Below are 24,669 nucleotides of genomic sequence, written 5' to 3'. Positions count from 1 at the left end.
TTTAGTTGCCCTTGACTCAAAGGACCTAGCTCAGCATCCAGCACATAGTAGACACTCAGTTAATGGTCACTGAATTAGATATGATAAATAGGTGTGACAAAGTTGGTTCCTAGTCCTGTTTGAAGATCTAGGATCAGAAACATCTTATGACTCTATAAAGCAAAAATGTCTAGGAGAAAATTATGTTTCAGAGTTAAATAAACTTACTTAATAGTTTTCAATAACACATGAAAGGTTTATATATATATATATATATAAAAGCATATTACTCACAATTTTAAAACCAAAAATTATCTGTTCAAGAAGAGATAACTGCCTGACCAGGTGGTGGTGCAGTGGATAGAGCGTCGGACCGGGATGCGAAGGACCCAGGTTCGAGACCCCAAGGTCACCAGGTTGAGCGTGGGCTCATCTGATTTGAGCAAAAAGTTCACCAGCTTGGACCCAAGGTCGCTGGCTCGAGCAAGGGGTTACTCAGTCTGCTGAAGGCCCGTGGTCAAGGCACATATGAGAAAGCAATCAATGAACAACTAAAGCGTCGCAACGAAAAACTGATGATTGATGCTTCTCATCTCTCTCCGTTTCTGTCTGTCCCTATCTATCGCTCTCTCTGACTCTCTTTCTGTCCTTGTAAAAAAAAAAAAAATAAGAGAGAGAGAGAGAGAGAGAGATAACTTTTACTCTACAAAGACTACTAACCTTTTTTCTTTATAGCTGCCAATTCTTGCTCAATTCGAAGGCAAATGGACTGGGTGAGTTCAAAAGATATCCTCTGAAAAGCATCAAAATCTTCCACCGTGAACACATGGGTCTCAGCAGGAGGAGAGGCAATAGCTTCTAATTCTGAGCGAACAGCATCTTTCACACCAACTGCAAAGATTTCAACATCTGCATTCCTTAGTTTTATAGCAGGATCTCTGAAAGCATCTGATGATTTGCCATCCGTGATAAGAATCATGACCTTTGGTACATTGCTTCTTGAACCTTTACTAGGCACAAATATTTTCTCTCTTACATAAGTCATTGCTTTCCCAGTGTTCGTAGATCCTCCCCTGTAGGGGAAAGTGTTTATTGCTTCAATTATATCTTCAACTTTGGTGAATTTTTCCAAAGTGAACTCAGTATGAGGATCCCGACTGTACTGGACAAGACTTATCTGTACCCTATTTGGTGAAATCTCAAAACTTTTTATGAGAACTTCCAAAAAGGCTCTAACTTTAACGAAGTTAGCAATCCCAATGCTATAGGAACCATCAACCAAAAACACAATATCCGCTTTTATATCCACACCACGTGAGCATTCTGTAAAAAGAAAGAAAGCCAAATAAAGTTCAACAAGTACGAATTAACCATTAAAATACACCAATCTTATTTTATTAGTAAACATGCTTCTTAATTTAAAACTATTGAAAATATTCAGCTTATAACTAAATCTGAATAAATAAGACACTATCAAAGGGATTTTCATATATTCCAAACCCAGTGATACACTTATTAACTTACCCACTTGAACTTTCATTGGCTGAGTCTTCTCCATTATTGAAACAGGTTCACTGGATGTCAGTCCCTTCATAGCAGAAACACTGATCTGGTATTCTGTGTCTGCTGAGAGGTCACGAACACTAAGTGTGGTCGTCTGAGGCCCCACACTCAGAGCATGCTGTCGGCTTCCCGCGGTCATTGGTATAAGAAGGACTTTATAGCCAGTCACTGGGCTAGGAGATGGACTCCAACTTAGCTTAATGTATTTTGATGAAACTTCCGTGGCAACCAAATTTGAGGGAGGTTCAATAACTAAAAAGTAGCAAGCAGAACAATGATTAAAAACAGTAGGATCCAACCTATTAATCAGGTCCTCATGTTTGGACCTTCAATTCTTATTCAAATTAATCATGAATGTATCAGAAAGAGTCACCCAATCCCAATCTTTCACTTCCACCTGTATCCAGAAAACCAAAAGAGACTCAGTGCTAGATTTTTAATCAGGAAGCTAAGGAGTGTAGGGGCAAAAGAAAGTCCTTGGAAGAAATTGATGATAGGACATCCTATGCCTACTTCTTCTTTGGGGCCAAGATTTCCATTCTGGTTTTGGTGTTTTATTCATTGCCTTTATTCTCAGATATTGAAGTAGGTAATTTATAAATATTTGTTCACTTTATAAATATTTGTTCAATCAACGACTTAATTATTCAGAAAGGTTTTCTCTTTAAAAGACACTTTATAGTATGCCAAGAAAATAAAAGAATTCAACAAGTTCAAAATGACAGGTTTTAATCATTTGAAACCGTTTTATTCCTACTTATTTCAAGGTAATAAAAATAGTTCAACAGGTTCATAATGCTAATGAGAGGTGAAACAATGGCTTACAACGTGCAGACTGACAAACACTAAAATCTAAACAATTTCTACCCTTACTCAATGTAGAACATGGTCTTGTACTTAACAGAAAACATAAAGCACTTTACTATACTTCAGACCAAATCTCCTAAATTTTACATTTGTCAATGGAATCAATTTTCCTGAAAATAGAGTTCTAATTTTTACATCAGCCTGCAAGAAGTAGATGATAAAACTAGTACAAGTTTACTCATCATCTCAAAAAGGTAATCAGATGTACTGCATAAAATGATGTCTAAAGAAGTAAGAAATCGTGGGAGGGAAGCAATGGGTGTGCCAGCTGGAAGTCTGGCCAAATCTTTTGAGTAATTCAGAGAAGTACAGCAACAGAAGTCTCAGGCAAATGCCAGCAAGAGAGAGAAGACTGTGAACACCCCCTGTGACGTGGCCTGCACCACGCGCAGGGTGTACTTAAAACAGCGACAGAACCTAGTCTGGCCTGCCCTGGTATCTGCATCCCAATGAAAACAAAGAGGACTTAGAATGCTAAAAAACTAAGGAAAAGAGATTAACTAGAGAAAAGTGGGGTGGAGGGTGGATTTTGTACTAATACCAATCAAAAACGTCAGACATTAGGCAGTTAAAGCAAAGAAAAAGATTCGAGCCCATGAAGTAATGAGGAGATCTGAAACAGAATTAAGGCCAATGAACACTGTCAAAGTACTTGGGGTTTGGAGGTTAAAGAGTTTATGTAATTGAAGATGTAGCTATCTAGAACTTATTTTTAATCACTTGTTGATTTTCAGGCTAAGAGAAGAACAATCATAGAAATTGTGACTTTTTAATGCCTGAGAGGATGGATATGAAATGTCTTCTCTTTGTCTCATGTATTCAGAAACAATAGCTTACAAAAATGGGAAAATTTTCCAGATATGGGACAATCAAATTGACTGATTTTGAAATACTCTTAAAGCTTCGAAAACATGATGCAGAGTATGATGCTGAAAAATACATTTTTTTATAGTTTAACAGGAAAGTGTTGTTATTAGTTTAAGTTGCAGAATGCTAAAATAGATGTCTCCCCAGACTGTCAATGTTTAAATCAGAGTGTAAAACAACTAAGCAAGTACCTGAACGGTATAATTATGGATAATCAACATGCACAAAATGAAAGTAAAAGAGCAAGTCAAACTTATCAAAAAAAGACTTTTAAGAACTTTACAGTGATAGAAATATTTTATCATTTAATATTCCACTAAGGGGGGGGGGGCAGTACAAATGATATCAACAAGTTGAGTAACTAAAAAACAATACCAGTGGAGAACACACAGAGAATCACTGGAGGACATGGTTGAACACATATTTCTTCCTCCTGCATACCTGTAAAGCAGGTATCCAATAATGGAAACCAAATGCTATCAAATAATGGAAAAGGGTAATACCTGGAACACTCAACAAGTCAACAATCCACTCACCTTCTTCTCCACTAACCAATTCACCAAGTTGTTCATCAACACCTGAGCACACCTGGGAGATGATCTCATTCTGAATGTCCACAATTGCATCAAAGTTGGCCACGTTGAAAACATGGTTTAGTGAAGGTGTGGAGGCAATTTGTTTGAGTTCTCTTGCATCTGCAGCTTTAATGCCTTAAAAACAAAATAACAAAGATATAGTGAAAAGGGAAAGGTGTTGAATTGGGGAAGATATTTGTTTTCTCGGTCTTTCACAACTGAAGACATTTTCGAATTCTTATTCAGTCATAAACCAGGACTGCTTTGCTTCATAACAAATGTGCAACTGTTCAAATGACAAAGGCATTTTATACATTTATGTCAATGGCCAGCCAAAGATGAAAATGAGTGGTTAGTAAGACAAAGTGGGCCCTCATCCCACCATGCCATCATCTGTCCCTGCCATCTCTAAAGATAACCCTGTTTTCTCCCAGAGCCCTGAATGAGCTGGATGGAACCCTCTAAATTCTTCAAGTATTACATCATATAGGAAACATAAAAAATACTCAATGATAATACAAGGAGGATCTTTATTAGAACTATTGGCCCAGTATTCTTCGCAAAAGAGAGGGCTGGCAAAGAACGTGACTACCACCTCACTGAATGCATATGCTAAGGGAGTTACGTGAGAGAAATAGACAAGCCGAATTTTTACTCAAAGATGATGTGGCTTAATATGACAGCTTTAACAATGTCCTTCCCTGAGAAGTCAACCCTTCATCCTCCTCAGCATTAAGCACTGAAAAGTTCTAAAGTGAAAATAACCAAACTTGACCTACCTAAAGAGAAAACTTCAACCCCAATACCGCGAAGCTCTCTTGCTGGAATTTCTACTTCGTCCTGGGATTTGCCATCCGTAATAATAATTGCCACTTTAGGAAAGCCAACTCTTGCTCCAGCAGATTCCGTGAAAGTATTTTTAATTAAGTAATCAATGGCATCCCCTGAAATGAAAAGAAATATTATATTCATTCACCCTGCACAACACAATTTTGCCCAAGTCAAAAACTATGTGATTAATTTCAAAATTATTTACCATATGATAATTGTACAATGCTTCCTTTCTTTTCCAAGCAGGTCTTTTATTTATTTTCAACAATAATAAAATTTATAAAACATACCTGTCATTGTGTTGCCACCTTTGTAAGGAATTCTTTTAATGGCAGCAAGAAGCTCATCCCTTTTGTAGTATTGGTTTAAGTTAAATTCAGTCCTGGTATCAGAGCTGTACTGGATGACTCCAACCCTTGTCTTCTGTTCCCCAATGTCAAAAGCAGACACAAGAGCAACAATAAAGTCTAAAATGTACTTGAAATTATTTCTTCCCACGCTCCATGAGCCATCCACGAGGAACACTAAATCAGTCCAGGCACTGACAGAGCATTCTGAAACACATTTGAGATACTTTTAAATGGTGCATTATTAAAGCTATCCATCATTAAAAGAATACAAATGAACATTGCAAAAATGTTGGCTCCTTAAAACTATTTTATTCATTGGAACATATTCACATTGTTCTTCACTCACAACCGACATGCACGAAATAATAGAAAATTTTATTAGCACACAGAGAAGTCTGTCCAATGCCTTCACAAAGGTGCATTTATGGAACTACATGTCTTTAAATTGCTAAATAAGACATGCAAGAAGAGATAAATAGATAGCTGACCTTCTCTCCAAAAGTATGTGGCCCAAGTATGTATGCTATCAACCTATCTATTTTTATAGACTACATTATTCTTTTTTCCAAGTAAAAATTACATAAAACATCTGGGAGATATAAAAAAGAAATGTAAGCAGTGTTATTACTCCTTGGTATTTAGCAATAAATAAATACAAAACAATTGCTGTACCATTCAAGCAAATGCAGTTGAGTTGAAGAAATAAGCAAATCTTTTAACACTTTCCTGCATTTTACAATATAATTGTGTAAAGTTTGCAGTGGGTCAGTCTAGAAGGTTAATAAACTCTAACAGAAGTACAAACAAGCATAGATATGGTGCAAAATAGCCATAATATCTTGTTATCTTAATTATCAATGTATTTAAATTTGATAACTTAAATCTACTTTTACTAAACAAAGAGGGGGGGAAAAACATTTTATTTCAAAAGTAAAAATACACCATGGCCAGGTAGCTCAGTTGGTTAGAGCATCATCCCAAAATGCCAAGGTTGTGGGTTCGATGCCCTGTCAGGGCAGATACAGAAATCAACCAATAAGTCCATAAATAAGTGAAACAATAAATCAAGGTTTTTTTTCTCTCTCTCTCTCTCTCTGTCTCTTTCTCTCTCTGATTCTCTCTCTCTCTCTCTTCCTCTCTCTAAAAAAAATCAATAAAAAAAGTAAAACTACAAGTGGTACCCTTAAATTACTAAAATACAATGACTTGCTTTTACAACTCTCTGTGGTCAGGGAAACAGGTTGGTTTTCATAAAAATCTGTATTTGTAAGGCAACAATAAGTGAATTTTCTGAAGACATCTGGCCTTACAAGTCAATTGGTAGATAAAAAGAAAAGGAAAAAAGTATTTGCCTAGGAAGAGAAGGAAAGGGTCTTGGAAAATTTTGCAAGCAAAATATAAGTTGCATGCCCAAATAATTTTTGTACACTATTTAATGGGCCAATTTAAGTCTACTGAAAAGTCAATATTTGGCACAATGCTTTGATCTAAAATAAATATTGATGATTCAAGGAAAATATCAGCATTGTAACTGCATACTTCATTTCAGATTATTAAACATCAGAAAGAATGATAAACAATGATCTAGAATGAAAAATTCCAGATAAAGGAGACATTGTGTTTATAATGTTTTTATTGTCATTCTGGGTCATAAATCCAACTTTTACAAGGTAGCAAAATTGGAAGTCCAAAAAAACCCCTTAAGGGTCCATCCCACTAAGACAAAAGGAAGCTAGAAACTGCAAAACTTAGACTAAATAAAATTGCTTTCATTTGATTACAAATGTACAAACTTACTGGTTATAACTTACAGAGACTCTGGAAAGCTTATATAGCTACCATCAACTAAGGCCATGTAAATACCCTAGACATGAGCATAACATATACACAGACTTGGAAATATACTTTTGTGGCAGTTGAATTACTTAAAACACTACGGTGGCATCTCTCTTCTGTTCCAGCCTTATATTTTTCATATCCCTGAGCTACCACCTATTTCTATCAGGTTGTCTTTGAAATATGAGTTAAGTGCAGTGATGAGGTTTGTTTTTCACCTACTGACAAAATTCTGCAGGAAAATCTGGAGACACACACAAATTGAAAACACTCCTAGTAAAAAGAGTATTGCATAAAGTGAAAAATTGGCTAGAAAGTCAAAATGTAAATATTGTAACTGCTTAGTCATACATTATTATTACATTGCCTATACTTCTAAATAAAATTTATAGAAAATAATATAGAAATAAGATCAGACTGTGTATATAACTAAAACATCTCCTTCACATTACGTTTATGACTTCTACAAACCCAGCAAAAATGTTAAGGGAAATGCTTACTTTGTATCTCTGGTTTCCCAGGTTTCTTCTCCCCTGGCTTTGTTGGACCACCTGTTTGAACTGAATCAAAACCTCAATATTACAAAAGGAAATGAACCCATACAAATACTTCCTAAAAATAAAATGAATACATTGTCCTTCACCATTGTCTTTCAAGTGTATGGTCCATGCTTAGCTGGTCATAGAATATAGCCAAATAAGCTTTTTTTTTTTTGCAACTAAATTATTTTTAATAAGTTTTAGATATATTTCAAAAAGACATTAATATTGTTGTCCTAACGAACTTTAATGTTTTAAATAGTTTTCATTCATAACATTCCTGATGATTCCAGAGACCAGGGTTATAAATCAAGAATTAATCATTCAATCCAGTAATAACTAGGATCATAAAAATGACTCTTCTAGAAAGAATAGTTAATATTGATGTAAATTAACTCTGCATAATAACAGATTAAATGTGAAAGTTGGAGAACTCCTTTGCAGAAATAAAACTTAAAAGAATAAAAGTACTTCACAGGTGTGCTTACTTGTTAGTTGGCCTATAACTGGTACACTCTCTTCTACTTCATCATATGAAGTGATTGTCACCACATACTCTATTTCAGGTATAAGGTCTGATAATAAAGTTTCAGTGACACTAGCTGCAAGGGTAAATTCTTTAGTGGGTCCATCTGTAAATATAAAAGAAAAAATGAATATAAATGCAAAAAAAATCAATAAAAAAGAACATTTTTACATATAGCACAATATAATGTAATTCCCAGATATACTCAAAATCTGAAAAACTCATATGTATTATTTCCCAGAACATCCAAATATTATGTTTTACTGTCCTTCCAAACCAAAACTTTGAATTCCAGAACTTCAATAAAATAGACTGGCATTGCTTTTACTTGTTACAAGCATATTCAATAATATGGCCTCAAGGATTCCTCTAGATTAAAGATATACTAGAATAGCAAACCAAAAATTGCTAATTGTTTTGGAAGACTAATGAGAGGTAAAATTTTTCAATTAATAAGATATAGAGTAAGAAACAATTTAATATTAAATTATGCATTGGAGGAGAGCAAAAAAAGACAGGGAAAGGATAAAACTCAGCTCCAGGAAAATAAACTCCATAGGCTAAAATTAGCCTCTATTGGAAAACAATTCAGGTGGGAGCAATGTTAGTTAATGTTCATTTGAGTCCTCCATACTCAAATGAGGGCATGTCCTAACGGATAACCACACACTCCTCTGAGTTAACCAGATAGCAAACATTTCAAGGTTCAGTGTACCTAGTGTTTACTTACATATTAACAATGTATATACTTCCCTCTAGAACATGTTAAATTTCAAATCAATCAAGAAACACAATAGTTCCTAAGGACTAAGTGCTTGTTAAGATTTTAAGTTACATGAAATTTTCATCAAAACACAAATAATCAAAAAAGGTAACAGATGCAATAGAACTCTGAGAAATGCCCCTGGTTTACACATAGAACATTGCAGAACCAACCAGCCCCTTCCCCCCAGAAAAACAAGACACCAAGGCTCTGCTGTGTTAGGTGGTCCCAGTACTAGCTTAGGGAATATAAGAGTCAGTTCTTTACAACATCTGGAAACTGAATAGATTCTTTTTCAACTGTTTTTCTGCTTTAGAATGAATTAGTTGACTACAAATATATATGGGGAGAAAAGATTCAAAGAAGAAAAAATAAATTCTTGAGCTCTTTTTAAGTTCTTATATCAAACTAAAAATAGTTTCCTAATTCCTTGATAGTTCAGCATTTAAAATCATTGGTACTTTAAAAAACTATTAAAAAAAACCCACAGCTCTAGAGATATTATGTTGACATCATCCATCTCTACCATCAGCCTATCAAGGCTTCTTCTGACCATTTGGTTCATGTTATAGAAATGGTTATTTTCCCATTTTATGTTAGAACTAATAGTTAATTAATAGAGATTAGTTTTCCACACAGGCAACATCATGAACACTAAATATAACTCTTGAGAAGAACTGAAACAATTTTTTTTCCGACTCCTAGCCTGGTGTCTATAGAATCCACATAGCCAAAGGAAATTCTTATCTTTTGTCATGGTAGCTCACCATTATCCCAGAACAATGTTTCCTGAGTACTGAAGGGTGTAGGACACTGGGTACAGTAATAACAATTCAATTATCACTTGACACTTTACATGTTGGAAATATTAAGTAATTCAAGAAGAATGTCAAGAAATGAAAATTCTATGTTATAAAATAAAAGATTACCAACAATATTCTGAGCAGGTTAAAAAAAAGTCCACTTTTAATAACAACAGTTTTGCATAGCACACCATGCTAGTAAACTCTACACTATTAAAATATAATAGTGTGGCCCTGGCCGGTTGGCTCAGCGGTAGAGCGTCGGCCTGGCGTGCAGGGGACCTGGGTTCGATTCCCGGCCAGGGCACATAGGAGAAGCGCCCATTTGCTTCTCCACCCCCACCCCCTCCTTCCTCTCTGTCTCTCTCTTCCCCTCCCGCAGCCAAGGCTCCATTGGAGCAAAGATGGCCCGGGCGCTGGGGATGGCTCCTTGGCCTCTGCCCCAGGCACTAGAGTGGCTCTGGTCGCGGCAGAGCAACGTCCCGGAGGGGCAGAGCATTGCCCCCTGGTGGGCAGAGCGTCGCCCCTGGTGGGCGTGCCGGGTGGATCCCGGTGGGGCGCATGCAGGAGTCTGTCTGACTCTCCCCATTTCCAGCTTCAGAAAAGTACAAAAAATATATATATATATATATTTTTTTTATATATATATATAACAGTGGCCCTGGCCAGTTGGCTCAGTGGTAGAGCATCAGCCTGGCATGCGGGAGTCCTGGGTTTGATTCCCAGACAGGGCACACAGAAGTGCCCATCTGCTTCTCCACCCCTCCCCCCTCCTTCCTCTCTGTCTCTCTCTGTCTCTCTCTTCCCCTCCCGCAGCCAAGGCTCCATTGGAGCAAAGTTGGCCTGGGTGCTGAGGATGGCTCTATGGCTTCTGCCTCAGGCGCTAGAATGGCTCTGGTTGCAACAGAGCAATGCCCCAGATGGGCAGAGCATCGCTCCCTGGTGGGCATGCCAGGTGGATCTCGGTCGGGCGCATGTGGAGTCTGTCTGACTGCCTCCCCGTTTCCAACTTCAGAAAAATACTATATATATATACTATATATATATATCTTCACCAAATATCTGGTGACATTGGCTAAATCTCTCAGGTTTTCTAAATCACAGATTCCTCATAATAAACTGAAAGGAGAGAAGAAGACTGGATTATATTACCTTTGATGTTCCTAAAAATAAAACTTACCTGTTGTAGGATCCACTGTTATTCTATAACCCACAATTGGATCAGTTGGTCTTGCCCATGACATATGAACAGTATTTTCATCTATAATTTTAAAATTCAAGTCTGAAGGTGGGTCAACTGCAAAAAAGAGAGTTGATATCAGCTACATTTTCCAGTTTCAGAAAATGGTCAATTTAGAATAAGAATTTTGTTGAGCAAAGCTTACTAAATTGTCTTTGCATAAATTTGTTTCCAACAAATATAAAAGATATCTTGTTGGATAAGAATAAAATTAAAAGCTGACAAGATATGACAAAACATCAGAGAGTATACATATTACAGAAGACAGCACAAAACACTTTGGATCCTTGAGTTGCTAGGTCATCCAAGAATGGCCAGCAAAATCAAGCATAATAGGAACATATTTGGATACAAGTACATACAAGTACAATGAGGTCACATATAATAACCACATATGCAAACAATTCACATAACAATTAAAAGAATTTCAATACATGCTGAGTGCACTTTGAATAAGCATGCCATATCACAACCTGCTTACAACCATAGCAGTTCATTTAGAACACTGACATAATACGTTTTTTCCATAATGTGGAAAAGAATCAATGATGTTTTGGGCTCATTCTCTGCATCAAAGTTTTGCTATTAATTTTTTGTTCAATAAATCCCAATCTGTGGCAGAGATGAAACTGAATTTTAATGAAAAGAAGGAATCATGGGAAATTTAGCACTGTTATTTTCCACAAGGAAATATACATTTAATGTATATTTATATATAAACAAATATTCAAATAGTAATAAGAGATGTTAATAATTTATAAATATATAAAGAATGATATACAAATGTTTGTAAAATGAAAATTCTGCCTGTTTACACCAACTTGCCATAACTTTGCAAGGTGTAAACCAACACTGTTCTTTTCCTTTGCAGCAGGTATACTCCATACTAGAAATGGCATTTTAAGTTAAAATGCCAGTATGGTCCTCTACAAAACAATGGTTAATTATGAAAAGACAACATCAATGTATATTTATGGACATTTATTTCAGAACTTAAAGGAAACAGTGAAGAAGGATCAGCGATCTGGAGACATGACTGCGCATAAAAACTTGGAGAAGTCAATGAAAAGAATAATTGAAAAGTACAGAAAGAAATAGTTTACATACAAAACTGTACAGCATCATGCACGTGTCAATGAAATGTTGACTTGTTTTTAGTTTCCCACAATGAACAACAGCCTCCATGTACAATAGTCATTACACAAAGACGTCTCAGAAATATTTTATAATGATATTCTCCTGTAATATTCATGCCTCATCATGCAGCATTGTACTGACTCACTGTCAGTGCATGGTCAATGCATTACAAATTATTACTTTTGAAGCAGTTCAACAAAGTAAGAAGACTTTCAGCCATACTTTTCTTAAAGTGTTTAGGTCTGAAAGTATTCCTTGTGAGTCAGAATTTTTGAGATATTGAAATCTCTTTGTAGGTTTTCACAGAGGTCAATTGAAATACAGCAGTAGCTTTGAGACATGAGTCATAGAATTTAACTGGGGTTAGCAATTCATGTAATATTAATGTGTTTTAATAGGAATAAAACAAATTAAGCAAACATTTGCTTTAAAACACTGCTGCTTACAACTGTAGGAGATGGCTTATTTTTATTGGATACCCTAGTAATGGAATGAATGTTATTTTCTTACTATCCATACACAGGCAGTGAGATTAGACTATTAATCTACATGCATAGTTTAATTATTCAACATTCTGCTGTAACCATATTGCAAGGTCAGCTGTCATCATCACTTAGTATAACAAGCATGCAACAAATGTTAATAGGACAATAGCTATTAAGAATATCATTATAAAATATTGTTCCAGTAGCAATGGCTCAGGACAAATTTAATGCAAAGGCAGACACAACTGGCCTGAGCATGCTTAAAAAAAAAATCAGTACATGGAAAAACAGTACCACCAACCTTGTAAGGAAATTGACCTGAAGCAGCAGACATTAGGTTAAAACTGCTGAAGGGCAGCAGCGGCCCACCTTGTTGATTTCCAAATGACCAGGACTCCAGAAAAACTGAAAAATTGACTGTTGGGAAAAGTCTTTAACATTTCAGAGGAATTTCAGGTGTTCATAGAAACTCAGATGTGGTACTTAAGAGTCAGAAGTAGGAAAGAATGGCCAACCGGCATGTGTACAACAAATAGACCACTCCACTTTTCTTCTTGCACTTTTATCACATATAACACCTTTCAGGATTACTATGCTATTTATACATTTTGGGATTTTTTAATGAAAAAAAAAGGTAACAGAGTAGGTGTGAGTATGGATCCCTAGCAACTTAAATTTATGCAAAATGTGTTTTCATTAATTTTGAAAATCTTTTTTTTTACATAAAAATATTTCACAAGTGCCCTTGTATTGTCACAAGCAGCATCTTGTGTTCCCTAAAACACTTTATATAATTTTCTCTCTTTTTTCTCATAACAACCCAGCATAGTGGGCCTTATTATCCCAGTTTCAGAGATCAGTCAGTGAGATTCACGGGGATCAACACAGCTAATAAGCAGCAAAATTTGATTCCAAGGTCTGACTCAGCATATACAGTTTTCTTCTAAACTGAGTTCAACATAAAGAATAAGAAATATTTGGGCCCTGGCTGGTTGGCTCAGTGGTAGATCGTCAGCCTGGCATGCAGGAGTCCCGGGTTCAATTTCCGGCCAGAGCACACAGGAGAAGCACCCATCTGCTTCTCCACCCCTCCCCCCTCCTTCCTCTCTGTCTCTCTCTTCCCCTCCCGCAGCCAAGGCTCCATTAGAGCAAAGTTGGCCCGGGTGCTGAGGATGGCTCTGTGGCCTCTGCCTCAGGCACTAGAATGGCTCTGGTTGTAACAGGGCAACGCCCCAGATGGGTAGAGCATCACCCCCTGGTGGGCATGGTGGGTGGATCCCAGTCGGGTGCATGCAGGAGTCTGTCTGACTGCCTCCCTGTTTCTAACTTCAGAAAAATACAAAAAAAAAAAAAAAGAATAAGAAATATTTGAGTGAAAGATTAACTTTAAAAACCAATATTTACACATATATTAAAATATATATTTTTTCTACTTTATAGAAAACCATTATTTGATGCTTGTTCAATAATAAATATATAGTACTAAGATATTTCCAATTCAGATATAGTATTATATTTGTCAAATTAACTCTATACACTTGTTCAGATAATTTTAAAACTAAAGTGTCTGTCTTGATACATACTTTTTAATAGCAAAATTTCAAAATCATGGCACCCAAAAGAAACAAACATTCAAGAGTTTACTAACTGTGCAGAAATGATTGGATGGATGGATGGATGGATGGAAAGATGAACGGATGAGAGGACAATACTCTAATAAGTTTTAAAATATGTTCAATACAAAGAAAAACCGAGAGTATACTACAAAAATATAATCTTGATAAACTAATAAGAACTTTAGTCTAATTTTTCTGGCAATAACACTGAAAAAGATGCTACCTTAATGGCAGAAAACATTAGAAGTGTGCAAAGGGTGATTTTACTATAATGCTCACAAAAATTAAGGGATATTTCAAAATGAATATGAAGTGATATAATAACCCCTAATTTTTATGAGCAGAATTAGGGGATATTTCAAAATAAATATGAAGAAATAAAATATTCCCTAATTTTTGTGAGCAGTGTATATTCAATAACCATTGATTTAAATTCTCCATAAATTTAATAACCTTTGGCATGATATTGATGTTATTTCATGTGTTTCTAAGAAACCAAAAATAATCAGTTGAAAAGTTAATATTTCAGACAAGTAATGAATCATTTGTACACATTATATAATGTGTCACCTCAAACTGATTGGATTGACCAATTTTTGAGCAAAAAAAGAAGCCCAGTATGGGCAAACTAATACCAAGGCAGGACTAGAAGACCTGGGTCTTGTTTATCTGATGCCTTGTCCTTGAGTAACCATGTTAATTAGTCAACAATTTTTCAGCCTCTCTTTTCTCATTTTCTCATGTGGAAGAGGAGGGAATTAGAATAGATGATTTATGAGTTCTCCTTTAATCTGAAATTTTTAATGTAAATTTGACATAGGATTATAGAAATATATATCAATTAGCCTCTTAATCTAAACACAAGATAATTAAAGCTTATGGTTTCAACTCACTGATGAATTAATACTATCAAATTGTTCATTATATATTCTAATTCTAGGTAACACAGAGCACTGGTCAAGTGGCAAGGTTAATAAAGTCTATGCTGTGGCTAAAAATTACAAATAGTAAAGGAAAAGAAAATTTTTTACTCTTATTTCTATAGGAGAAACCACTATATTATGAAAAATAAAGTTTCTTATATAAGTAGATAGCAGGAGAACAAGACAAAAGTGGTGTCTCTTATAAAAAGAGAGATATGCAAAAAGTGAATGCCAAATCTTTTAAATAATATTTTTAAAAGTATTGGGCTTTTGGCCCTGGCCAGTTGGCTCAGTGGTAGAGCTTCGGCCTGGCATGTGAAAATCCCAGATTCAATTCCCAGCCAGGGCACACAGGAGAGGCATCCATCTGCCTCTCCACCCTTCCCCCTCTCCTTTCTCTCTATCTCTCTTCCTCTCTCGCAGCCAAGGCTTCATTGGAGCAAAGTTGGCCCAGACGCTGAGGACTGCTCCATAACCTCCACCTCAGGCACTAGAATGTCTCTGGCCGCAACAGAGCAACGCCCCAAATGGGCAGAGCATCGCCCCCTAGTGGGCATACCGGGTGGATCTCAGTGGGCACATACAAGAGTTTGTCTCTCTGGCTCCCTGCTTCTCACTTTAGGAAAAAAAAAAAAAAGTACTGGGCTTTCAACGTATAAAAATTAAGTAAATAGAAATCAGTTGAAAAATAGTAGAAATACAAGAATCCAAGTATGAATTGCAAAAGGGAAAGAAAGGTAACTATGGCTACTTTAAAACTAAAATTAAAATGACATAGCAGAAAACAGGGGTACAAGTTAAAATTTTGAAATATCCCCAATGGAAATAGTTCAAAGAAATTCTGTTTTTAGCCCCTTGTCCTCAGAAAGGCCTTGGCCACAAATTTTTTTAGCTCTTCATAGGCCCCTGGGACCATTAGTTGGTAGTTATCATGGAAGCTGTGCTGTCCACTACAGGAGCCATCAGTCACATGTGGCTATCAAACACTTGAAACATGGCCAGTACAAAATGAAACGCACTGCAAGCATAAAATACACACTCAACCTCAAAGACTTAGTACAAAAAATGTAAATTAATTTACTAACAATTTCTATATTGATTACATGTTGAAATGATATTGTGGTATTATTAGAATATATTAAATGATATTAAATATATTATAAATATTAGTATCTCCTGTTTCTATTTCCTTTTTTAATGTGACAACCAGAAAATTTTAAGTTACATATGTGGCTTACATTTGTGGCCCACACTATATTTCTATTTCACACTTCCAAACTAGAGAATCAAGGCCCCAAAAAAGGATCCTATTAAAATATAATTATTAAATGCTGATGTAAGAGGATGAGAGATAAGAAAAGACACAGCCTAAGAAGGCAAAAGAAAAAGCTGCGCCATGTGGAAAGAAATACAAATTAAAAAGACACAATGTGAGAAATATGGAAATAATCAGTAGTAGATAGTAAAATGTCTTTTTTAACTGCACTTTGCTAACCAGCCATTATCTAATTCAGAATTGATTTTTTCCACTTACATCATTTCCAACCTAATTCTTTTCCTAATAATTTCCAAATCTTTCTGATTTTCAAATAACTATTTTCTTAATGAGCAGCAACTAGGCCACTTTAGTGAGTTATCTAAAAATATCTTTAGTAGGGCTTCCAGAATTCCGCAAATAAAATTCCTTCTTCACAGTGACACAGAAAGGAACTTTAAAGGCTACCTCATCTGCACATTACGTCACAGAGGCCACTTTGAAAAACCTCTCCATTCACAAAATACTAATCAGATAAGAAAAGCCAGCAAGTTTTTTCTCACTTTTCTAAACATGCCATACATTGTAGAGACTCACTGTTTTTCCTATCTTAATTTCTTGTACCTGCAATCATGAAATAGAAAATCAAACACAACAAAAAAGGCTTTGAAAATTTCAGTGTTGCTTGAAACAGCTGGGTTTTCCCACAGCCTTTAAAATAGCAGAACCCACCCTTGAATTTTTCACATCTGTTCTATGCAGAAGTATTTTTTTCCCCTTAACTCCATCAGGGCATTTCTTTATTGGAAAAGAGAGAGAGAGAGAGAGGAAGGGAGGAGGGAAAGAGGGAAAGAAGGAAGGAAACAAAGGAGGAGGGGGAAAGTTTTAATATGTCTTTTATGGTATACCATTTTCCTTGCAGGACAAAAAATCTCGTTTGTCAGGTCTCCAATGACAATTGAGAGCATTACAGAAGCCCCCATTTGGTTAATGATAGAAATGGCTTGTTTAGCAAATACTGAGAAATTAAGGCATCAAGTGTACACAAGAAAAAGAAGTGAGGTTGAATATCTATCAAAAGCCCTTCGTTTTCCAGAGGGGGAGGACACTCAGAGCCATTTTGCAGACCTTGGGTCTAGGACCTCCCATTTCACAGCCCCTAACCAACTCAGAGCTCAGGTCTGGTGCTGAAAGGATGAGAGAGGAGGAGGTGGTGCCCTGCTGGTCTGGCTCCCGTTTGCTTCCTGGGTTGGGAACTCTGGCCCAGACCCAAGCCGTCTGCGTCGGGCTGGGCCGGGGCCACGCGCCTCCGAGCCTGGCGAACCAGACAGACACAGCAGCAACCCCGGGCCACGCGAACACGCCCCGAGGCCCGGATCTCTGCTTGCCACCCATCCCCTGGGCGGTTTTGGCTGCTACCTCATTTGCCTGCACGGTCCGCCTGTCCGACTGAGCTCCCCACAAAGCACACAAACGCGCAGAGCCGGCGCTGTTGGAGTCTTTTATTTTGTCGCGTCACCGAGGTCGCAGCCCCAAGCCAGGTGGTTGTTAACCAGCTACTCGACTGAGCCCGCCCGCGCACCAGGGCTCCGGGGTAGCGCCCCGAGGTATCCAGTCTGGAGAGCTGGGCGCAGCCGCTGCCACCACTCGGACAGCTGATCTTCTTGGAAGGCGGCAGTGTAGGTGGCAGTGTGGACAGCACACCGCAGAGACAAGCGCTAGGAGACCACACAGCACTGTACGGAATGGATTAAGCAGAATACGGAAGAGCTGGACCGGAGAGCTGGAAAGTGGACAAACCTCAGCAGAAAAGGGAGTTTCTCTAGAGGAGAGAAATCCCCGGAGAAAAGACAAAGTGCGTGGAAACAGAGCAAGCAATGGAAGGAAGATTCACTTGGCTTTTCTTTTCTATAATTCTGCGTTGTCACTGCGGGAGAGTGAAGGAAGAGTCTTTTTTTTTTTACCTTCTGCCTCAGTGGAAGACAGGAGCAGGGCCGCACCCAGGATGGCGAGCGCTGGGGGTAGCCTGGTCCTCATGCTTGGCCTGGGCCTCCGAGCTCACAGCCGCATGAAGGGGTCTACGGGAGGAAGCAGTGACCGCATCAGAACCGGGTCTGGGCAGGCCTGGAACCAGGTTAGAATCAGAGCCTGGCCATGGGCCAGGACCCAACCAGATCTGCCTTAATATCCAACAGGGCCAAGGCCAGCATATAATATAATGGGCTTATTGTGGAACAGTGGAAGTCAAGTTCATCTACAGCAGTTTAATCGTGGCACTAAGAGAGAGTTCAAGTTTAAAGAGGGTCCTGTTTTCCTGGCTGCCGGTCCTGCTTAGCATCCAGGGTGAAGGCCTTACCAGGCCCCACATGACTTCATCCTGCCTTGGTGATGGCTAATTCAGAGGTCATTTTATCCCTGACTCAACTAAATGTCTCTTCCAGCTGGGGATTTTATTTGGCCGGCCACTTTTTCCTAGCTGCTGAACTCTTTAGGTAACTGTACTTTAATGGTCTCAGGGTAATTTGGAAAAGTATAATAAACCTCTTCTACTCTCTTTTTTTCTTCATTTTGTTCTGCCTACAAATATGCAGCTCTTTAGGTCTGTAATGGATTATACAGAAATATGTAAGGCCCAACTGAAACCTGACCCTCCTGCTAGCTGTGTTGTCTTCACATCTGATAAATCCTTTAGGCAAAATTAGAGAAAAACAACTCTAAATTACATAATAAAAAAGAGACAATAGAAAAGACAAAACACTCTTGTCTGTTTCCTGATGATTTTTTAATAAAAATTCTCAGTAATAATTAATCTTTTTATTTAATTGTTTATTTATCCCAGAAGATTACAGGTATGTGTTGCTCCAGAGAAGAATATGTCCTATTCTAATTTTTCCTGACTCTGTAACTAGATTATTAATTCCTTAAAGACAAAGAGTCTTATTCCTCATTTGTGGTTCCCAGCACACAGTAGGTGTTTAATAAATGTGGGCAGAAGGGACTCTTCTAAACCATTCTAAGGTCTAATCCAGAAACAGAAGCCGCTAGCAATGAACTGAACTGGGAAGCTGCCAGCAATAAAACATAAAAAGACAGTTGAGTCTGGGCACATAAATTATTGTAAGGCAACAGACTAGGCCTCATGAAAAATGGAGTCATGCTTGGGAATCCAAAAATGATCCAAAGGTCAAGTCCTCTTTGAGAAAAGAACCCGACAAGCTCCAACCAGGTCTTTCCAAATTATTGGCACAGTATATTAGGGCAGCTTTCCTCGGCCTGAGTGTAAATTGCATTTTAAATGTCTGGTGAACAGGCGTGCCAAATCTGCCCAGAGCTCTTTTTTATGAAGCCAAAATTAAAATTTTGGCGCTGCTCTGGAGAGCCAAGGGCTTTAGCAATTTTTTTCTTCCCAATTAACAACTGTTTGACATTTCTAACTCTCTTCTACATCAGTGAAAAGCAAAAAGTGAGACTGGCCCATTGTTCCCGTCATCTGGCCTTTACTTTGCTATAATAATTTCCAACTCAGTTGGCAGTCGCGCTCATGAAAAGTTAAAGGCTGACAATCGACCCACCGAAAAGTTGTGTGCAAATATTTTTTAAAACCGCTAGTCTCCACAGAAAACCTGAGTAGTGAAGGCGCTTTTGTCTGGGTCTAGAACGCCACCTATCGGCTACCTGATTCAGTGGCAAGAATGAATCACGTCGTGTCTGGGTATCTGAGCATCCAGCATATATTGTTCTTCTTCCTTTTTTAAGTTTTCTCTTCTTTTAGCCAAAACATTTATCTGAATGCTAAGCAACACTTCATTGAGCATTCTCAGACATAAATGTCTGAAAACGGCAGCCCCTACGTGGCAGCGAGGATTCCCTCACTTCACCCTCATGAATGAAAATGAGTCATTTGCGGGGTGGGGGGAGGGGTGTCGGGAAGGGGAGTTTTAAGGGATACATCTTCTTCTGCCAACTTTCTCCTCCCCACCCCGGTGTAAGAGGTCAATTCCTTAATTTAAAATTTAAAAAATTACACCTTCCCCAACCCCGCTGAGGTCCCTCTGATCCTATGCTTGTCATCTACCTCCCCTACCCACCGAGACCTCGACATGAGTTGGCCAAGGGCAAGTTTAGCGCTCATTTCCTTTCTTGCCCCCTCCCAACCCCAGCGTACCAGCATACTGGTTGAGGTGGGGGGAAGGGGGGTTTGGAAAGCCCCGAAATGGTCACCGGAGGATCCCTGAGGGTGTTCGATTTGAACTACCTTTTCTGCTCCCTGGCTACCGGTCTTCGATCCGTAAACGAATCTGGTGTCCACACTCTATAATCCGTACACTCTAGGATTTGGGATGGAAACTACCTAAAAGGTTCACCGACCCGGAGTAAGGCCTCCCTCCACCAATAACTCGGGAAGAGGTCGGGAGAGGGAGCTTTCTCTAAAAGCTAGGGAAATTCGGCCAAGACTGAGTTCCCTAGAACTAGACTATCCCGCCATCTCGGATGCTTTGAAAAGCAGAGGCACGAGCCAGAACACTCAACCAGGAATCTGTCTCAAGATGCCACACACACCCGCGCAGCCTCGACGAGCTACAGAGCACTCCACCGGCCCTCCAAAGAATTCCACACCATGCGTCACCACAATACTTTCCCTGCGCCCTGCACCACGGCATCCCCGGCAAAGCTGCAGTCGCTGCAGTCGCGAGACAATGAGGACGAGTGGCCACAAAACCAGTCGCACCCTTCATTGAAATCAACAGCATCTATAGACGAAATTCCGCTACAAACAGAAACACTTAACAGGGTGCTTGACAGACACAGCCACTTGCGTTAGCTCTTAAGAAAAGCTACAATTCTTTCTTCCTGAAAGATACAAATGAATCACACAATGCCAGTCTCCCTGGCAAATCTCAGGCAAGTCTCCACACTTACAAGTCTAAACGGTCCTCGCCCGGGATCCTTAATGGTTTAGGGCGGAGCAAGCGACAGTCTAGAAGCAAGTTTCTCTAGTTATCTTTGTAAGGGATGGGGCGAGGGGGGAAAGGCTGGAAGCCGACGGACCTGAGGCGGCCGTGATCCAGGCAGAGGCGGCGTGAGCGGCTTTCCGACGTTGTAGAAAACTGCGCTCGGTGCGACCCCCGCACGCTCGGACTATTGGCGCGGCGCTGCGCTGCAGGAGCACCTGGCGGCGGCCGGGAGCGGAGCAGCGGCTGGGCCGCGGAGCAGGAGGAGGAGGAGGGGAAGAAGGGGACCGGGAAGAGCGGCAGGAGCGGCAGAACGGGCGGAGGCGGCCAGGGCCCGCAGCTGCCGGCGCGCGGACGCGTCTGGGAAGGCTCGCCTTTGTCGAGTGGGAAGAGGCTCCGCGCCGCGGGCTACTTAATAGAGGGCTGTTCCCAGCTCTCAGTTTACTCGGTTACGAAACGCCTGGGAAGGTGGACGGCTGCCACGGGGTGATGTATGCTCCTCCGGCGGTGAAGGAGGTCTACTTTTGGGAACGTGTGCATACTTCGAGCATTCCTTCGGCGTGAGGTGGCGATCGCGGTAGTAGCAGCGCCCCGCCGGGGGGGGGGGGGCCCGCCGGGGGGGGGGGGCCCGCCGGGGGGGGGGGGAGCGGGGCGGGGGACGCCCGCAGCCGGGTCGCTGCCAAAGGAAGCCGCGCGCTCCTCCGCTCGGGGCGGGCCGGGGAGCTCGGGTTTCCCTACCCGTGCGATTTTCTTTAATGAATTTATTTTTCTAAATTAAGAACAATGGGAGAAAGATGAGCGACTCTCATTTTCAAAAACTGCAAGAATATATGACCGACCTCACGCCATCGTAGCCCTATCCCTCATTATCACCACTTACACCTTCCTCCCCCTCCGTCCTGGGTGCACTTAAAACCGATTTACAGGGTTTCCATTAACTAACTGTCTGTGCACGCGGCTCGCCTTCTGTCTTTTTCAATCTCCGAGCTGCGATTGGAAACCCGGACAGCCGCCCGCGCGGAGCGCAGCAATGGGATGGCTTTCCCAGTCCTCTCTCTCTCTCTCTCTCTCTCTCTCTCTCTCTCTCTGCTTCAGGACGTAACTATGAAACCTACGGGCCTTCCTAACAGGAAGCCGCTCAGGAACAGGTTTCGTCCATTGCAGAAATTTCTCACCCAGGCCAGAGCAAAACCTGGCCCCGCATGGAGGATTCGGACCGAAAACCCTACCCTTCAAACCCCGTAGGGTCAAGGCAGCGAAGGGGAGTAAGTTTTCCCCCGCTGCTGGGATATGGAAGCCAAACGTGGGACTGACATTCTGCCAGCAGCATCTCCTTTCTTTGCCGCCTCCTCCCGCTCCACTCCACCCCTTGGCCCTGATCAGGGAGCCTGGCAGTCAGCGATGCCAGATTGTACTAGACGCACGGGAGGAAGCGCGGGGCTCTTCCACTGTGGCATCTGAAAAACGCTTCAGGGGAGGTTCAGATTACACACGTCTGTGCGCTCAGCACAAGCCCTGCGCCTTTTGGCCCCTTGAGGCCCAGGGGTTACCCCTGCAAGGTTGAGCCACTGGGATGGAGGAGGTGGCGCCAAGGGGAACGCGAGAGCGGCGTCCACGGAATTAACCTCCGCCGGCAATAAGCGGAGGTCTGGTCGCCAAAGTAAACCACTCCTCCCTGTTTGATCTGACGTCTCCTAATTTGGCCTTCCCTCCATCAAGCGTGATAATCTCCGACCTTGCTTTTAGAATGACAAGAACTTGCAGTGCGGTCCCTGCTCTCCGCCCCACGCATCTGCTGCCTCCAGCCTAAGCCAGAGGAGGCAGAGGGAAAATTGGAACGGGGGGAAATGGAACTCGCCACCTCTGCACATTCCCCGAGTACATACGGCCCACTCGAAGTCCGGTTGGGCAGCTCGCACAAAGAGCCCACACACGCACAGTGAAGTCTCTTTCCCTTTCAAACTCTCACAGTCCGGGTGTCTGGCACACACACCCCGGCGCAAACGCACTCTGGGCGTGAATAACCCGACGTGCCCAGCACAGCGCGCGGTCATTGTCGCAGTGCCAGCGAGCCCCTATCTCAGCCTGCAGGGAGCCGCCCTGGCACCCCGGCTAGCTCTGCACTGCGCTGCCACTTGCCTTCCGTCTCACAGGCGAATGTGGGCGGCTGGCAGCCTCCAGCACAGAACCGAGCAGGGAAGTCCCGGCATCCGCCTTCGCTGCGCCAGTAGTGCCCCATCGCGCGCGCGGACATCCTGGTAGGAGCCGCGGCCTGTAACGACCAGGGACGCCCCTGGGACACGATTCCCTTTCCCACACACATCCCCGCTCTCACTCCCGAGCTAGAAAAGGGAAGGACCACAGCTCGTCAGCTGGCTGGGATTTGCATTTAGCCTGTGTCAGAGTGAGTGGGTGTACGCGTGGGCGCGCGTGTCTTTCTCTTTTTGCAGTGTGTGTGTGTGTGTGTGCGTGTGTGTGTGTGTGTGTGTGTGTGTGAGAGAGAGAGAGAGAGAGAGAGAGAGAGAGAGAGAGAGAGAGAGAGAGATGGCGATGTTGTTGACTAGGGAGCAGTGTAACTCTGGGTGTTGATAGTCTTGGATTAAAAAGAGTTCCCCGCTGTTACTTTGGCTGAGAGCTGCCAATGCCATCTATCTGGGAGTGGTGCAGTCTCCCTCCGGGGAGCCGAGGGTGGAGGCTGGCCTCCTCGTACTGGGGCTGGATACCGCAAACGGAGTGGAAGAGGCTTCTACCCCCGAGAGCACGCACTTTGCGCCGCTCTCCAACCCAGAGCTGCGTTCTGGGAACTCGCGTGGCACCCCCTCTTGCTCAAGGCATTCTTGCTCACATACTTAGATTTAATGTATTTGAAAATAGTTGCTGCAAAGGAATGTAAGTAATATAAACCACTGGCTGCTAATGCCCTCTGGCCCTCACAAAAAGAGATTCCTACAAAAAGTTTCCACAGTAGGATGAGAGGAGGAGGAAGGACGGAACACAGGGTCGGGAGTACACAGATGCATATCCACAGCTAACCCAAACATATGCGTTCCCGGGGGCACAAGGTTCAACCCAAATGCATCCAAACGGGTGCCTTAGGGACCTCCTAGCACGTCATCCAAATTGTTTATCCTCTGGGGATCCTTACGCTGAACGTCCAGTCTGGTAAACAGACAAACGTGTTGAGAATGTGTAAGCTGTCTTCCAACCCATGCCCTTCAGCAGTGCGTCCAGTTCTTAATACCCCTTGGAATCTGTTAATGTTTGCAAAAACTTGATGATAAATGTTGAGTGAGGCAGAGCTAGTTGCGTTTATTCAGTTTGGCTGCTTTCTACAGCTTTTATTCCTGAGGTTATATGCCAGGATCTACCCGTCTCACTCTTCTTAAGTTACTACTCCCACCTCTTCTCCCTCCGACTCCTGGGTTCCCGGCGGTTCTATAGCTTCAGATTTCTTGTCCGACAGCGCGATCTAGCGGTCAGCGCGAACCCTGGCGTCGGAGGTCAAAGTTATAGCCTGGAACTTAACAGTTGTTTTGGAAAGTGTGTCATTGATCGATCTCAT

General features: G+C 41.0%; 1 protein-coding gene across 3 annotated transcripts in view; it reads right to left on the bottom strand.

Moving 5' to 3' along the window:
• The window catches only part of COL12A1 (collagen type XII alpha 1 chain), a 128,589-nt gene extending 107,002 nt beyond the window's left edge, over positions 1–21,587 (bottom strand). For 2 of the 3 annotated variants that reach the window (XM_066359013.1, XM_066359014.1), the window contains exons 1-10: positions 21,205–21,587; positions 18,120–18,233; positions 10,680–10,796; positions 7,896–8,039; positions 7,369–7,428; positions 4,973–5,236; positions 4,631–4,795; positions 3,813–3,986; positions 1,504–1,794; positions 700–1,302 (exon numbers count right to left, since the gene is read on the bottom strand). In XM_066359013.1, the coding sequence (XP_066215110.1) occupies positions 700–1,302; positions 1,504–1,794; positions 3,813–3,986; positions 4,631–4,795; positions 4,973–5,236; positions 7,369–7,428; positions 7,896–8,039; positions 10,680–10,796; positions 18,120–18,192 (1,891 nt within the window). In that variant the 5' untranslated portion in view covers positions 18,193–18,233; positions 21,205–21,587. The remainder of the gene's footprint in view (positions 1–699; positions 1,303–1,503; positions 1,795–3,812; positions 3,987–4,630; positions 4,796–4,972; positions 5,237–7,368; positions 7,429–7,895; positions 8,040–10,679; positions 10,797–18,119; positions 18,234–21,204) is intronic. The other variant, XM_066359016.1, reaches the window with a different exon arrangement.
• Positions 21,588–24,669: the final 3,082 nt, after the last annotated feature.

The sequence above is a fragment of the Saccopteryx leptura genome, chromosome 1 (genome assembly GCF_036850995.1).
Source record: "Saccopteryx leptura isolate mSacLep1 chromosome 1, mSacLep1_pri_phased_curated, whole genome shotgun sequence".
NCBI lineage: Eukaryota > Metazoa > Chordata > Mammalia > Chiroptera > Emballonuridae > Saccopteryx > Saccopteryx leptura.
Note: the sequence above shows the minus strand (reverse complement) of the source record. Positions and strands in the feature narration are given on the sequence as shown.